At 41.3% G+C, this 16,277-nt stretch overlaps 1 protein-coding gene across 5 annotated transcripts in view; it reads right to left on the bottom strand.

Annotated features, from left to right (window-relative positions):
• Positions 1 to 16,277, bottom strand: part of znf536 (zinc finger protein 536) — a 216,072-nt gene that overhangs the window by 22,642 nt on the left and 177,153 nt on the right. Inside the window, exon 8 of one of the 5 annotated variants that reach the window (XM_035157668.1) lies at positions 8,745 to 8,875. The exons of the other annotated variants lie outside the window; for them this stretch is intronic. Within the exon in view, the coding sequence (XP_035013559.1) occupies positions 8,853 to 8,875 (23 nt within the window). The 3' untranslated portion in view covers positions 8,745 to 8,852. Of the gene's footprint in view, positions 1 to 8,744; positions 8,876 to 16,277 lie in introns of those variants that run through there. 5 annotated transcript variants of the gene reach the window in all.

Genomic DNA, 16,277 nt, shown 5'->3' on the forward strand with positions numbered 1-16,277 from the left:
CATTCAATTGCAACAATTCCCCATATTTCCCTCTGTGTGTTGACTTGATGCCTCATTAATGAAGTGTGACCTTCTCACTGTGGTCTGCATTTCATTCCAGCACGCTCCTGTTACTCTGTCCGTCCTCTGCTCCCTCCTACAACCATCTGAGTCAATATGAAGCTGCTCTTTCATTACATCGCTACATCTGAAAATCTGCAGATCCACTGTTTACTTCTCCCTCATTTAATCTTTGCTTCTCCTTCACACAGGAGCTGGGGCCGCTCGCTCAGAGAGATAATCATTTCTACGACAATACGAGACGCTAACACATCACTGTTATGACAACGGGAGAAGCTTGGTACTCGGTGCGAGCAGGTTGGTCGGCTCAATAAGTGTGACACGGAGTGTGACAGTGGGTGAGAAGTGAAGTGATTTATTCTAATAAAAACTTTTTAAGACTCGATGACACAGTAAGAAATGCATAACTGTAATTAGGTCCCATAGCAGCGGCCACTAAATAATGCAACTTGCCCCCCCCTCCGCTTTCGTTCCCTCAGCAACTTCTTAGAAAATTATTTTGCAATAAAACACCGCGGAACACATTTGCATGTCATGTTCTTTTAAAGTGGCGTTATGAATCTGACAAAACCAAATTAAAACACGGGTTTATTTGAACTGTGCTTTCGCGAGGATGGAAATGGATATCGAAATGAAAGGAAGTGCCACGGTAACAGAGGGAAAATAAAGAGCTAATAACGTGATAAAACATCTCTTAGATTCAACACTGAGTAATAACTCTGGAGCTGTCTGTGCGTGGAGTTAACGACCCCAACATCACCGTGCAACCAACATTTACTTTACTCTCATCGGGCTTCTGCTCTTTACACTCACTGTTACTCGGTTACTGGGATATTAAAGGATTATTGCAATAGCTTTTTTCATTTTCATATACTGTTGGAGCCACTAAAAAACATAGAAGATAAAATCTGACTCCTAATGTTGAAGTCACAATAATCTTGATCATACAAATGTCTGTACATGTGCACTGAAGGGCTGGTCTCTTCTACAGTCGTCTAACTGGTGTGTTTCCCCCCCCCCCCGATCAGATTTACAGAGCATCTCAGAGAAGGATCTGAGTTCATAACCCACTTTCACCACTAGATGGCAAGCTAAGACAGTAAATAGGGCACTGGAGCTTATGCGTAGAGAGCTCTGCTGTCTGCTGTCAAAGAGTCGACGTGTCACCGTACATAAGCCCTGTCATTTCGCCATTTACAGATTCGCTGTCAAACTTTGGTTCATAAAGTCAGAGCAAAATGAAGCTTTTTGATAAAAACGTACTTAAAAAATGAAAACAATGAAAGATGCAAATATTTCACATCTTTAAACATCAGGCTGTGGTTTTTGTATATTCTATACAGCTAAAGTTTCTCTAGAAATAAAGTTTCCTTGGTTTTTAGTTTCAAAAGTGTCTCGCTTCCCCAAGGGCACGTCTTGCCTTTGACATCCCTGTAAAGAAACTTCCTGTAACGAGCTCCAGATTAGGCCCCATATTTGATTTTCACTGTTCATTAACTAAGCCACCTGGAATGTTATTATTTAAGCACGGTGCTCCTTCTCCCCAAACAACTGCCGCTGCGAAGGGGGAGAGATTTCCCGGCCAACTTTATAGATTTAGCATAACTTCCCTCTCACAGTTTTTAATTTCCCATTCGGGCAGGCGGCAGATGCACCTCACAGACACAGAGAGCCTGCCTGGCATTCATTTATCATACGAATTCAAGGCTAATGTATTTGTTTCTTTTGAAGGCTCAGCCCTTCTAGAAGGCTGATGTATTCATGAAGAAACATGATGGCATTATGATGTTGATGATAAAAAAGTATATCCCGACGATTGAGCCAAAGAAGCGCACTGAGGCACCAACCCATATACCCCATATCCCCACACGTTATGTGAAGGAGCAAGTACGCCCTCCTGTGGTGTGTTTTGAAACAGCAGATGGCAATAGGGGTAGTTATTGGGAAGGAAAGGGCCAAGGAAAGGAAAACATATGGTGCGAGGACACACAGCTCCAGGATCCATCCACTGTTAATACATGTGTCATGCTTAACAGAACGGATAAATGGGAAGGAGGATGGAACAATGGCATACAACTGCACTCTGAGCACGTGTCGAGAGCGCCTTAGGATACGGTGGGACTGTGTGTATGTGTGTGTGTGTGTGTGTGGGTGTGTGTGTGCCCTAGTGGTCTCAGATGTATCACCTGACATTAAAAGCAGTCAGTGAAAACATCACACAACAGGCTCTCACCAAGTAGAAGCTGGTGTTGTGCAGTGCAGAACCCTGTGGCTCATGAGTGTGACAGTGTGGCACGTTTGTACAGAGTTTTCTTGATATTAAACTCAACACAAATAACTAAAGGGATGCTGACGCTTCTGTATCAGCAGCTTCCACTTTACTCTTTCCTCGCCGATCGTTAAGAGTTTCACTCATATTGATTTTTGAAGATTGATATGTAATTTAAAATGGATCGAACCTGCCCTCAGACATTTTGTTCCACTTCCTCTCAGTTCACGCTTTCAAAACGACATCATAAGATGCTCCGACTCTCAGTTCATCCCAATTATCTACATTTCTCAGTTACCTCACGCCACAGCAGCTTGTTTTGGTTTAATTCTGCCAGGTTTTGAGGAATCTGTCTCTGACATTTCTGTTATGAGTCCAATGCGGGCGGCTGAATGGAATTTTGTTTTTGGTGCTCAAAGAGCTAAAGACAGGGTTCACGTTACTCCTGATAATCCACTGAACATACAATCAGCAGTTATTATCACAGACGGGGATTTCTCCGAATGGTACTGTTTAATATAGTTACTGGATATAATTCAACAACAACACGTTGTCATGTATGCATGGATATTACTTAAAATCTCACCTCCATTGTAATTAGTTGGAGGCAATAAACTAAAACAAACATTTCTGCCTCATAAACTTTTTACTGAATGGCTGGATGTTATTAACTCTCTTTTCAGGCCTGTAAATAATCAAGATAAAACGGGGGGTAGTTATGTGCAACTGGTGACGACCAGGTCACAAGTAAATGTTGCTTCATTCTGGACAGAGTTTGGGACGAGACCAGTGGGAGAACAAGAAGTTCAGGGTGAAGCACTTTCTTCTGGAGCCGCTGAGCAAGTTCGTCTCCTCGCCTCCACTGGACTGGAATGAAAATGATTGGCCGAATGTTTGATATTTACGGCGCTAAAAACTATGTTATACATGACAGTATATCAGTGGCCATGGTGTATCATCTGTGGTCCTCTCTGTCCATATGGACTTGAACAGAGAGTGTAAGAGTGAACAGTGTCTGTGCCACTGAAGGTGGCTGTGGCTCCTTTGTTCCCACCCCAGGCTTCCGGGCCCTGCACTAGCGGCAAAGTGTTGTTCTTGGCAGAGCCCCGTCACATTGTACAGCCCAGTATTTATAAATATGTAAATATGAGCGGCACCAGGCATAACACGGCTCACTTGTATACACCAAGGAGGAGCGGCGAGGAAGTGAACGCACACAGCCACCCCCCCGCACCCCCACCCTCCCCTTAGCTAAAAATTGTATTTTTAGATGGTTTTAATGAATACAGGATGTTTATAGTTACCATTCCCTGTGATTCGCACAAAAGACTAGAAAAATCCACATCCACCCTGCCACCCCTCCTCTGCACCCTTCCCACCCTCCTCCCCCTCCCTCCCCCCAATCCCTCAAAGCACAACTAAGGAAGAAGAAGAAGGGGTGAGGGAGAAAAAAAAAGCAAATTTGTGGTGAAACGCAGCAGGATTGTTGTGCTCTCAGTCTGCTTTCGGCTCAGATCCCTATTAGACAAACAGAGTGTGGTGTTAAGGTGCAACAAAGAGTGACGAAAAACTCCTGTGTGCGGGTGGAGAGTGTGGGGAGGGGGGGGGGGCAATGCGCGAGAGGGAGACGAGACAAGATGTGCAGCGAAAAGGTTCCTCACAAAGAGACTTCAAGGTGGAACACAATTTGTGTTATTTCTGTTTTTTAAAGTTGCAAAAATAATACAAAAGCCAAAATCAATATGTGCGAGGAGTGGGTAAAAAGGCTACCTGTTTTCTGTTGTCTGTGATAATCTGTTATTTTGTGTGTGATGACTCCATGTCAACTTGTTTTCTTTTTATAAACTCTGTTTTGTTTTGCCGCAAACTCTCGGTCCTGGTATGAGCTGATGCATATGACAGGATGAAAAGATTCAGAGGAGCAAAAAAAAAAACTGAAATGTAAAAAACGAATGATCGCAGTTGGGAAACACAATGAAGAGAATGTTAGTGGCCTCTTTCTATCTTTCGCTCTCTGTCTCCAAAACTATTTCTGAGGCTAAAAGATTGCCGGCTTGATAATACCTCCGCTGAGCAATTTAAGCCCAAACACTCTGATGCTACAATCTGTCTTCTCTGCCTGATAGCGCTTTTCTCCCCTCTCCTCTCCAAATTACTTTCTTTCATATCTAATTATATTTGCTAATGATCTTATAAGAGAATAATGGAATGTGCTTGATCTATTACCTTTTTTTTTCAATACATAAATACAATGCGGGGGGAAATGACTATTGGAGACAGGAGGAAATGTTTTTTTTTATGTTTTTGATGAGAAGGAAAATGAAGCTGGGAGCTGCAGGGTCATTAATGGGCAATGAACACAGAGGTCATCTCTCATATTCTCTTTGACATTTCTCTCATCTGACGTGCTTGAAACAATCACAGCCTCATCCACACTCTCCATTCGGCCCCTTTGCTTCGCTATTTCTCGGTAATCTTCCAGATATCCACCTCCAGTCTCTTTGATCTTCTAATGGAAACATCTAACTTTGTTAGATGCCAATTCAGCGTCGATTATTTATCGTCTGCTTTTGCATTTAGCCGGAAACTTTCAAAGATGTGTCTTAATGGGAGGGTGTGATTGAGGATATATCAGAGGAAAGTCAAATGACAGACAGAAAAAAAAGAAAAAGTCGCCACACGAGAGCTTCCAAACGCTGCGTCCGGGGGTTTGAAGAGGGGACTTGGCAGACCGACCTTCTGTAGTAACACTTAAAAGGCCGGGCTGCAGATTGAATTTTGAGTTCAGCTTTGGTGCAGATTTCCACAAAATCACACAAGAAAAATAGTAGTTCTAATTATCTTTCCCTATTCAAATGATGGCTTTCTGGTGTTCAGCTTACATTCGCAAAATCCATTGGCCTTTTAACTGAATAGCTCTTCTCTCTTTCTGTTGCCAAACCCCTGTCCCGTCCTGTCCCTCCCTCCTCGCTCCCTTCCTCTTAAGCCTCTTCTCCATTCTCCATTCTTCCCACTTTCTCTTTCCCCCTATTATTTTTTTTGTCTCTCCACAGGCCGTAGGACAAGCCAAGCCATGACAGGCACTCTAAACCCCCTGTATTAATGGAAGGAAATGGCATTCGATCCCTGTTTGATCTCCTAATCATTTCTGATGAAATGATAATTAGTGCCCTTCCAATCCTCCCACAGAGGAGGAGAAAGGGCTGGACTGAGGGGGGGGTAGATACATAAAAAAAAAAACAATCCTCTTGCTTTATAAACCTAAAATGACATCTCTGTCACCAGGCTGGGCATTTTCAGAACCAACAAGTGCCTTCCTTCTTTGCAAATTTCCCATCCTTTACTCACAGCGAAGGGGAAAACACACACACTCACACACACAAACGCACAATCAGACACCCAGAGACACAGTGCTTGGCGACTGCTGTCTGTGATTCTTTTCAGCTGACATAATCCTGATTGATTCGTTCAGCAGATAAAAACTGGGTCCACTTCTGCCCTTTTACTGGGGGGGATGGAACATAATACGGCCTTTTATTCAGCAACAATGTAACATAATGGCGTTGGAATGTGCAGGGGAAAAAGGCCACATCTTAAATGCTTGTGACACACAAAGAGAGGGAGAGAGAGAGGGAAAGAGCAAAATTTAAAAATTAAAAAAGACAGGAATTAATCATTAAACTGCCAGATTACCCATGTGCCCTGCTTCTATCAAGGTCAAATGACGGCTGTTACTGTGGACAACTCATTTTCTTTTTGTCTCTTCTGGGTGTGGTTGTGTATGTTCACAACTTTCTTGTGTCTGGCACTTTGTAACTCCACGTTGCCTTCATGTTCTCACAAGGAAAACCAGGGTCTGAAGGCTTAAGTTTCCTAATCGTCACCATTCCTTTTCTGAAAAGAAGGATTTAGTTTAACAGGCAGGAGCAGGTGAGATCTTACGTCACCTTACGGTTTTCTTTTCTTTTGGAGAACTGTGCATGACCTAACACCCCTCTGTCGTCCACTGAGATATGGACCACGGCTAAAGGCTACTCCAGTGGACATTAGCAGTAGAGTTCATGTTGCTGATGTTCACTCTGAGTAAATGTGCTGTAAAGCAGCAACAAATTGGGTTTGTGTTTTCCATAACAGCTTGTAAGCTTTGTAAAAAAAAAAAAAAAATGTGCCTGAGCAGCATAATCTCACGTCACAGTCTCTTTAATGTGATTATCTGTTATTAAATGTTTCAACGTGCACTAAAGTGCTTCTGTGTCTTTTTTTGCTGTGGTTTTTATTTCATACATTTCTGAGCCTACATTTTTATGTCTGCTTCATTTCTTAATAGCTGTGCTTAAAAAAGACACAGTGCTGCTACAAGAAGAAGAAGAAGAACGTGTTGATTTATTTCATGTAATGTGAAGATTAGCTCTATGAGCTGATAGAAAGTATAAACCCTTTAAAACTGTGAAATGTTTAATCCAAAAATAAGCCTTTTTGACATTTTAGAGAAGTTTTTATTTAACTGTGAATATGTGTAACAGTAGTAGTATTAAATTCTGTGATACCTTTTTGTGACCTTGACATTTGAAATGGAGTTTTCATATGTGAGCACAGATTAACTGATGCCGTCACTGGTTGCAAACTTCTGAGCTCGTGTTTGGTTTTGAAGAGCAGCTCCAACAAAAGTGCACAGGAGAGCGCGCTGCTACATCGAAACTCAACTGTATTTAATTGTAGTCGCTAATCTGCAAGCCAAGGCCAACCCAGAAGTGTACAGTGTTTATTCACACCAGCACAGAGGTGGTGACATATCTAGTTACTAACTCAGTGTGGCATGGAGCCAGGTGGGAGATGGCGAGGAAGAAGGAGTCAGTGCCATTGAAATGTGTCCCCCCCCCCCCAAACTCATCTACTTGACAGGGAAAAGAAGAGGAGGAGGACAGACAAAAGGAGGGTGATGACAAAGTATGGAGGATGTATGTAGATCACAGGAGGAGGAGAAAATGAACTAGAGACACGGCAGCAAATAGGGCAATATTATATAGGGCAATATGCATATATAGGGCAACAGTAAGTGTGTTGCCCTGCTAAAAGTCTATAATATACTCACTCATAAAGACAGTAACACACAGCAAAATAGAGAATATGAGCAGCGTGATAAATCTCAACCTCAAGTAACGCAGCCAAAATATCAGGGCTCTCATTAAACTTGCACACTGGTGAGTCAGTACGCCCCCACCTCTGGACACTCTTCCTTAAATCTCCACCATCAGTGGCCTCAGCACAATGCTATCATTTGAAATGTTTGCATCAATTAAACCCTGGAGAACGCAGAGAGCAGGGCAGAGACACAGAGAGATTAAAGAATGCAGATAGTGAGATGAAAAGAAGTCTCTACAGGGGGGGGTTAAGAAGACGGAGGGACTGGAGCGTAATAGCAACCCAGCCCCAGCTATCATCATTTATAACATCGGAGAACCTGTGGCTGCTCCCCAGCGTTACCATGGCATGGGGAGAGTTCTCCAAAACCTCCCAGTGCTACAGATACATAAAGCAAGGTTGGAGTCGGCTACAGAGGAGGAGGAAGAGGAGGAGTACCTGTGAACGATTGTAACATGGGCTTCAGTTTAGTGGACTGAGGTGCAAGACTGTCAAGATTTATGGAGACAGTTCTTAATTCACAATCTGTGAGGGAACAACTATCACGCTGAGTGATTTTATTCAGATTTCTTTTGTGCTCACATTTTGTGGCTTATTTCTAGAAAACAAAGGGTTGTTTATTCAAACTAATTCACACATAGAAAACCTGGGGCCGGTTAATCAAGCACAGAAAAACGTATCTGCACTGTCAGTAAAGAAAAGGTGGGGGTGCAGTGACAGCAGTGTCAGTAGGGGCCCGATGACAACAGGTTATTTTTGGTTCTCAAACTGTTTCTATCTTGATGCTTCAGGGAGGCTAAAGAAAAAAAATCATGCCCACCATGCATAAACAAATAGTTTCATATAAAATTTATGAATAAAAAAACACCAGTTTAATTAACTGCCCCAAACTGTCAGTATAATAAAAACAAACAATTTAATTTCCAGTATAATGTCATATAGCTATGATTGAAGACTATTGTAATCTGTAAGATTCATCAGAGCACAGTTGTGTGGTTACTGCTCTTTAATGATGGTGAGTTACCTTCAGTATCCATGTCATGCTTGTCCAAAATATTAAGTTAAATGTAAATTTGAATGGTTTATATTTTAAAGCAGTTAAATATCATTTAAAAAAAATAAAGTGGTACTTTGACAGAGACAGTTCCTCACAGTTAAAATGTATTTCTTTCTAACCTAATGTCGTTGTCCTTTTTTTCCAGGTTTAAGGTAAACATCAAGTCACATTTTTTGGTTTCTTTTCTTTTCTTTTCTCTTTGGCAGCTACATGAAGATGCTGGCGCTTGACACAAGTTAAGTGTTGCTATTAACCCATATATATTTGCTTTTCTCATTTCTCTTTTTCTTCCTCCAACAAATTCCCGGCACACGCACTGACACATCACCATTTCAGCTTTCCATGATCTAACGAGAGAAAAAAGGCAGAGAAAATGAGGAATAAAAAAAAGAAAAAACAAATATGTGGAGCACCTGGTTTCTTTTTAACATGGTTTCACAGGCTTTCTGTAGTCTCTGATGATTCAACAGTTGCTGCTATAAACATCTGCTGCCTGCTCTTAGCAGATCTCAATTAAGACTCACACAGCCGGCAACACCATACCTTATTTGTGCTTAAGCTGTTTTTTTTTCCTTTTCTTTTTTTAACGTGCCAAACGAGGGATGGAGGCCAAAAGGTCTGACAAACCCCACTCAAAGAGGACATTACGAGGTACGAGGGGGAACGACAGAGCTACGTTGAGGAGAGGTTGGAGGTGTTGGCAAGAGATTTCAGAAAAGAGGTGCTCCTGCCAACACTGGCAGCACATTTAAGAAAATAAGCAAAAAAAACAACAAATGTTGACAAGCAGCAGCCTAAAGCCCTCCCTCATTTATTTTCTCCTTCCCATTTCTTTTTAAAAGAGGCACCCAGTACTCAAAAGACGACGACGAAGACGAAGGAGTGAGTGCTGATATGATTATGTAAATGTAAACAGGATTTCCTGCCGACTAGAAGCCGTTTTTCTCTCTCTCTCTCTCTGACCCGTTCTCCTTGCAAATCTTCCATTTAAGACGAATTCCCCCGGGGAGGCCGCTCCGCTGTTACTTAACGGGATAATTATGATATACGAAACCTTTCCAAGATCAGCCCCCCACTCCCCCACCCTCCACACACACACACACACACACGCACACGCACACACTCTTCCTCCTCATCTTCGCCTTCTCTCCATTTTCTCTTTTTCTCACTCTCATTCATTTCCTCTCAGGCCTTTGCTCTGCCTTCTGTCTCTGTTGGACAGTAACACTGACGTGTCTGAGATGTCCAAAATAACCACGAACTTAGGTTCAAATTATGTGGTTTTCTTGACGGCAAACGGTGACACCAACTCTTTTTTGGGAAAAGAAGCGGTGGACAGGAATTGAATTCTCGCCATTGTGGAAACGCTTGTGAAAGAAGCAAGTAGTCCATCGTCTGCCACGAAAACTTATCTGAATCCCTCTATGACCCTTAAAGTGGTTTCTTAATGCAAGACAAACCAGAGGTTGTGTTGTTAACTTTATAATACATTTGCAAAAGAAACATTTAAAAGAAAAAAGAAACAATTAAAGAGGCAGAGAAAAGATGGAGAAAGAAAAGAAAAAAAACAGCAGGAAAATGAATTGTCATGAATATTCTGTCTCTCTTCCTGTAGCTACAGTAAATTATTTTAGCTTAGTCATATCAACACCATCTGATTTATTAAAATGCCTGTTTAACTCTAAAGCAAAACAACAACATCCATCTCTATCTAAAGTCCCTGTGAAATGTAATCTTACCACCGTATTCTACCAGAAACAATTCAATAAACTCAATATATTTCCTTATCCCCCACTGCATCCCTGTGTATTTAACTATCAAAGGCCCCACTGAGATTAAAACTCTTTTAAAGGTTGTCGTGGCTAATTCTTAAAAGGTTGATCAGGAAAAAAATGTGGAATTGTCTCTCCCTGTTAGCAGATTGTTTTGTGTTCCGCTAACTCAAAAAATAAAATACTTTAAGACACACTTAAAAACCTCTCACAAGCATTGACTTGGCAGTGCAGCCTTTACAAACATATGCCATGCAGCCAAACATTGTTCAAACCCACAGAAGTTTATTCTAAATCCTAGAGGAGATTTCAAAGTGTGCAAAAATGCCAGAGAAAAAAAAATAAGGCTGGATTTTTTCATGAAAAAGTGGAAATAGAATAAAATTATGCTCTAGACCTCTAAAATATTTAAACTCAAAGTGACATATTAAACAGCTCTTACTGTTTCTACTTAAGGGGGATAAAAAGGGTGTTTTTAATTGACTGACTGTTCAGGCTGTGTAGATTTTAATGTTGACATTTCAAGCCTGCTCCATTCAGCTGTGAAAATCTTCTTTTCTGACAAATCCTTCATCTCACTTGGACCTTAACACTATGACCTCACAATGGAAGAACTGAGCAGCGATCACATTATATTCCACATATTCCTCCACCATCCCACTGTGCAGCGTGTCTGCATGTGTGCGCAGTGTAACTGGTTACTTTCCATAATATACTGTGCTTACCCTTTGATCTCCACAGCTAAGGAGTCTCTCCGGAACAAAGAAGTACGTACTTTTGATATCAAGGATCACAAATGTGCAAAAAAGAGGGAGCAGAAATCACGCTGCTCCAAACATTTCATAATGCAGACGCACAACTTAATTGCAATTCTCTGTGGTTGTTTGGTTCCTTATTTACTCCTACAACTTTGTTACAGAGCCACACGTCAAACTATTTACGCGCTGGTGTAAGCACTTTCGGCTATGACTCTTTTCGCTTGACAACGGCCATAAACAGAGGAGCGAGAGATCAAAACTGTTCATCAGAGAGCGTGACAGATGACAGATATGGCAAGTGATTTTCCATGATCATCTGTGCACATGGGGGGGACTTCAAGGGATGGAAAGAAAAAAAACCATGAAGGGAGGGGGGGTACAGGATGAATATGAAAAAGAAAAAAAATGAAGAGGAAATCAAAGAAAGGTTTCTTTCCACATGAGGTAGGGCAGTGCAAGAACAGGCAGAAACACAGCAACTTATCGTCTTCTGTAACGATAACGACGCTGCGAAGGCGGAGCATTATTTTTCATGTTGCGGGCCAGCCGTTGGTCACAATCATTAGTTTGTGGGCTCTGTTAATTAAGTGCTCATAAATTACACAAATGCCCGGCTTCCTGGAATTCTGCTCTGACCTTGAGTGGGTGTGAACATGACAGATGACATTAAAACTTTGTGAGCATATGGTACCGTGATGTATTTAACCCACACACATGGACATACACTTTGAGATGTGACATCTTCATGGAAAAGAATTGTTGCACCTGACTGATCAACCTCAAGCTCTGAGTTGCCCCCCCCCCCATGAAAAAAAAAAAAATAATAATAATAATAACAATAGGGGTCTTAACAGTTTTTACAACGTGTTTGTTCTAGACAGGAAAATGTGACACATTCTGGAGGTAATCATATTTCTGTGTGCGGATTAAATATTATTTTAAAAATCATAATGAATAGAATACAAATATTGACAGCGTGATGCCCTGATGCTGTGCTATTAGTGAAGTGAAAACCTAATAAAGTCTAATAAATACAGAGTGATACTTGTGATATTAGTAATTATTATTCAACACAATCAAGGGAAGGAAAAAACTTTATAGACTATAGGGAATATTTCTGTCAAAGAGTCTTGCACCAAAGCACAAGTTAAAAACTGTAGTTCTACAAATACTGCACTGGTGACTTTATATGACCATGATGTCTGTTACATTTTACTTGCTGGAAAAAATACGTTATGTTTGTATAATGTTTTATTCTCATGTTTTGTATTGTCTTGTATTTCGGAAAAAAGCATTGCTAGTTGTAGAACGTGTACTTTCACTGTAAATAATAATCATATAACATAAACTTAACAAACAGGTGAAGAGTCTAGGGTGTGCCCTAACACAATGGCAACATTTCATTTGATTTAGTTTGAGCATTGCAATTACCAATAGTTTTATAAAGATAAAATCACAGCAACCCTCCTCTGATTTTGATGCGTAAGGAATGATTATGAAACACTCTCTCTCTGCGCCTCCTTGCCTGTGCTCCCTTTCCCTCGCTCCACCATTGTTTGGCTGTTGAAATCCATAGCATTTCTTTTGTTCCCCTACTTTCTGTAAAGCCTGCTCTCTTATTTTCCCAAGGCCAAGAAACTTCAGACATGAGAACCCCTGATATAAAACCAGGGAAATTTACCTGGGATTAGCAGCCATTGACAAATAACCTTGGTGATAGATGCACAGTAGATTTGGTTCAAAGCTCTCCCGGCAGCCTCAAAAGAGATTAGTTCACTTCTTATCAGGTCAGCCGCGTCGCCTGGGAAATGTGTTTAAAGTCACATTGATTTATTGAAAGATTCCCCAATAAGAAGATATCGCACGACTTAAGGAGTGTGTGTGTGTGTGTTCTTATGTGTGTCATGTGAATAAGCGCTTATAATAAATTACACTGCCTGTTCAAGCTTTAAGAAAAAAAAAACTCCACACAAAGACGTTTTCAACAAACGCACAGTGCGCTTCAGACCAAAAAAGCACTTCTAGATAACTAGTGTTGAACACTGCTACTGGAGAGAGACATTCCCATTCTCTCTCCACCTGTCTTGCCCACTCTCTCAGTCTCTGTCTCCATTCACCCCATGCTGCTAGTGCTGCTGAAAACAGTGATTGTACAGTGGTGAGACACAGAGTGACACTGACAGCGAGGTATAATAAGGCCTCTTTGTTCCCCAGAGAGAGAGAGAGGTAGAGAGACATGCAGATAGGGAGCAGCTTTCATTTACACCATTACCTTCTTAAGCGTCATTATCAGGCCAAGGAGAGGAGGACTGTGGGAAAGCGGGTGGGGCCACCAATGAGGGAAATGACTGATATGACATGTTGCCAGGTCCATCTGAGGGATGACATTCTCAATTCTTCTCTCTCTCTTCACACACATGCGGTTTACACAGCTATCCTTGTTAGGACAGTGCATTGACTCCCATTCATTGTAGATACTGTAACTTAAACCCTAACGTGAACGAGGACCTCAGAAATTAGATTCTTTCCCCATTAGGACCAGGTTTGGTCCCCAAGAGGTCTACTGGTCCCAACAAGGTTGGTGTTTACACAGAACAAAGAGGTAACAAAAACCTGTACACACCCACACACACTGTGTTTTACATTTGTCTGGTTCACTCATTTATCATCTTGTCTTTTGTTTGGTTTGTTATATTTTTTTATGGACCAGCCCTAAAACAGAAAAACAACTAGTTGTGTCTCTTTTTGCAGTGTACAAAAGTATGTGGATATGCAGACATTACACTGGTATTTAAATATTGTGCATTTATTCTCAAGCTGAGCTTTAATACACTGCTCTTGCAGTTTTCACTTCTCTGGTTTAGGGAATTTTGAGATTTTGGAACGTGGCTCCAGGAATTTGCTCCCATTCAGTCACAGGAACATCAGTGACGATGGTCAAAAATGTTGGACAATAAAGGAGACAGTATATTTCAACGCTTGTCAGATGGTTGGACAGCATCTGAAACAGTCAACATTTTTTCCGTAACTTTCTGACAAATACACCTGCTTCACACAGCAACAGGCCATTTGTGTGGATGTGGAAGTGAGCTACAGCTGTGAACGTCCATGACTGACAAAAATAAAGTTCGACCTTTGGTTGACCAGCTGAACGTTGGACCTCTCCACTTGATTACGACTCTTTGAAAATAATTTGCATGAACAGTTTCTATTACATCATCAAGGAATGCAACTCATTTGTGTTTGGCCTTTTTCTCAGGTTTTTGTAGGAAAGCAGCCACAGCAAAGTAGCAACTACTGCTAAACTATGCCAAGTTGTGACCGGCTGAAAACTCTGTCAGCGGTGTGGCTGGACCGATGCTTTGAGGTGCAGTAGGATTTCATAACTGAGCTATGGCCAAGACGCTATAGCATTTTGACTATACATTTTTTTTTTCCGATTCTTGTTGTATGTAGAACCAAGTGCAACACTATGAATGCCTTCATATCCCTATATTTAAGTTATTATTGTGTGTCGTCTCCCCACTACACCTTTAGTTATTATTCTACTCTATTCAGAACAAGTAATTCTAACAATAACAAAGACTTCTAACCTCTGAGGTGGTCAAACATGATGTGCAAATTTCATCCCAAAGCTGTTGGGTGGTCTTAATGTCAGAGCTCTTTGCAGTTCAAACACACTGAAATTAAAGTACCATTTCAGTATTGAAGACAAACACAGAATGTCACAAATTTAGGTGCAATAAGATACTATTGCATGCTGGAGCATTAAGACCTCATTGGAAATAAGTAAGGATTGGTCAGTGGATACCCCTGTAATATAGATTCCTTCCCATCCTCCTCTTCCTCTTTCTCAGTCTGTATCTTTTCATGTCAGTCCTGCCATTTCAATGTAAACGTTTGGATAATTTTATTTTATTATCTCTCTCGCATGTCCTTCCCCCTGCCTGCCTTCATCCACATACCTCCATCCTTCCTTTCTCTGTCTGTGTCAGTTTGCATGCTTCCTCCATGCCTTCGTCTATCTCTCCCGCTGTTTGCTTTTAACTCTTGAGGTCATCCGGGACCCCTGGGCAGCTATCCCAGAATGCTGAGACGGCTAACATCCTGTGGAGTTGCCTTCTGGACAGAGTGGACAACTGAGCCAGGACTCGATCGGTGCTCGGGACTCAACTGTGTATTAAGCCACTTCTACAGCCAGACAAAAGAGTCATCTTCAAAGGTTCTTTGGTGAGAGTGGAGGTTCTATAGCATAACGTAAGAAGTACAGCAAAACTCAGATTGTTGAATCTACATATAGCATTATCAACATCAATAAATCATAACCACCTTCATTTGTAGACATAAACTTAATTACCACAAACAATCAGATTGGCAGCTTCTACGGGTATCTTTAATGTGTTTTACATTGTGAGCCATATTGGTTTATGGCACAAAAAGAGACTGTTTTTGTAACACAAAATAACTTTGAAAGGGATGTTCTCCCAGCGCAAACTGAGGTAGAGCTTTCAAAGTTTCTGGCAAGCAGATAGAGTGAGAAGCAAAAAATAAAATGCATAAAAATAAGACAAAGAAGGGAGGAGAGGAAGTATCCTCATTGTGTTAGGAAGCAACAGGGTAAAAAGACTGGTAAAGTTTTTTTTCCAAAAGTTTGTATGTCAAGATCAATATAGAAACCCTCCTCCCTCCTCTCAGTTATGAGGAGGTCTTGAATACAAAGTTGAAGACTATGCAGTAATGCATGTATCTGATAACCACAACACTCTTGAGTTTCAAAGAAGTTAACACAAGGGCCCGTGTCTCTGTGTCGCTGCTCAAGTGGAAAGCTATAATTAGCGATGGAGTCATTGCCTGAGTAATTCAGCCACGCACAAAAACATGCTACAACGCGGTGCCTTCATGTAGAGTGGACGGGTAATAATAAGATGACAAGGAATCAGTAGTCAGATGTCAATGTTTGAATGTCCCGCGCACACACACACACACACAAATACACATCTCGTCCTTCACTGCAAAGTGGCAACAACAATGATGTCTTGTCCAAATGAACAGCCATGAGTGTATGTGCCTCTATGTTGGTGTGTTTGAGAGACAGAGGGGGGGGTGTTTGTGCATGTATTCTTCTCGTGTCTACGCTGTGCAGATAAACAGGCAAGCAAGTGATCAATACATAACACACAGAAAGTCAAAAACAATATTGCAGCATCAAGGCCTGTGTC

The sequence above is a fragment of the Hippoglossus stenolepis genome, chromosome 1 (genome assembly GCF_022539355.2).
Source record: "Hippoglossus stenolepis isolate QCI-W04-F060 chromosome 1, HSTE1.2, whole genome shotgun sequence".
Classification (NCBI taxonomy): Eukaryota; Metazoa; Chordata; class Actinopteri; order Pleuronectiformes; family Pleuronectidae; genus Hippoglossus; species Hippoglossus stenolepis.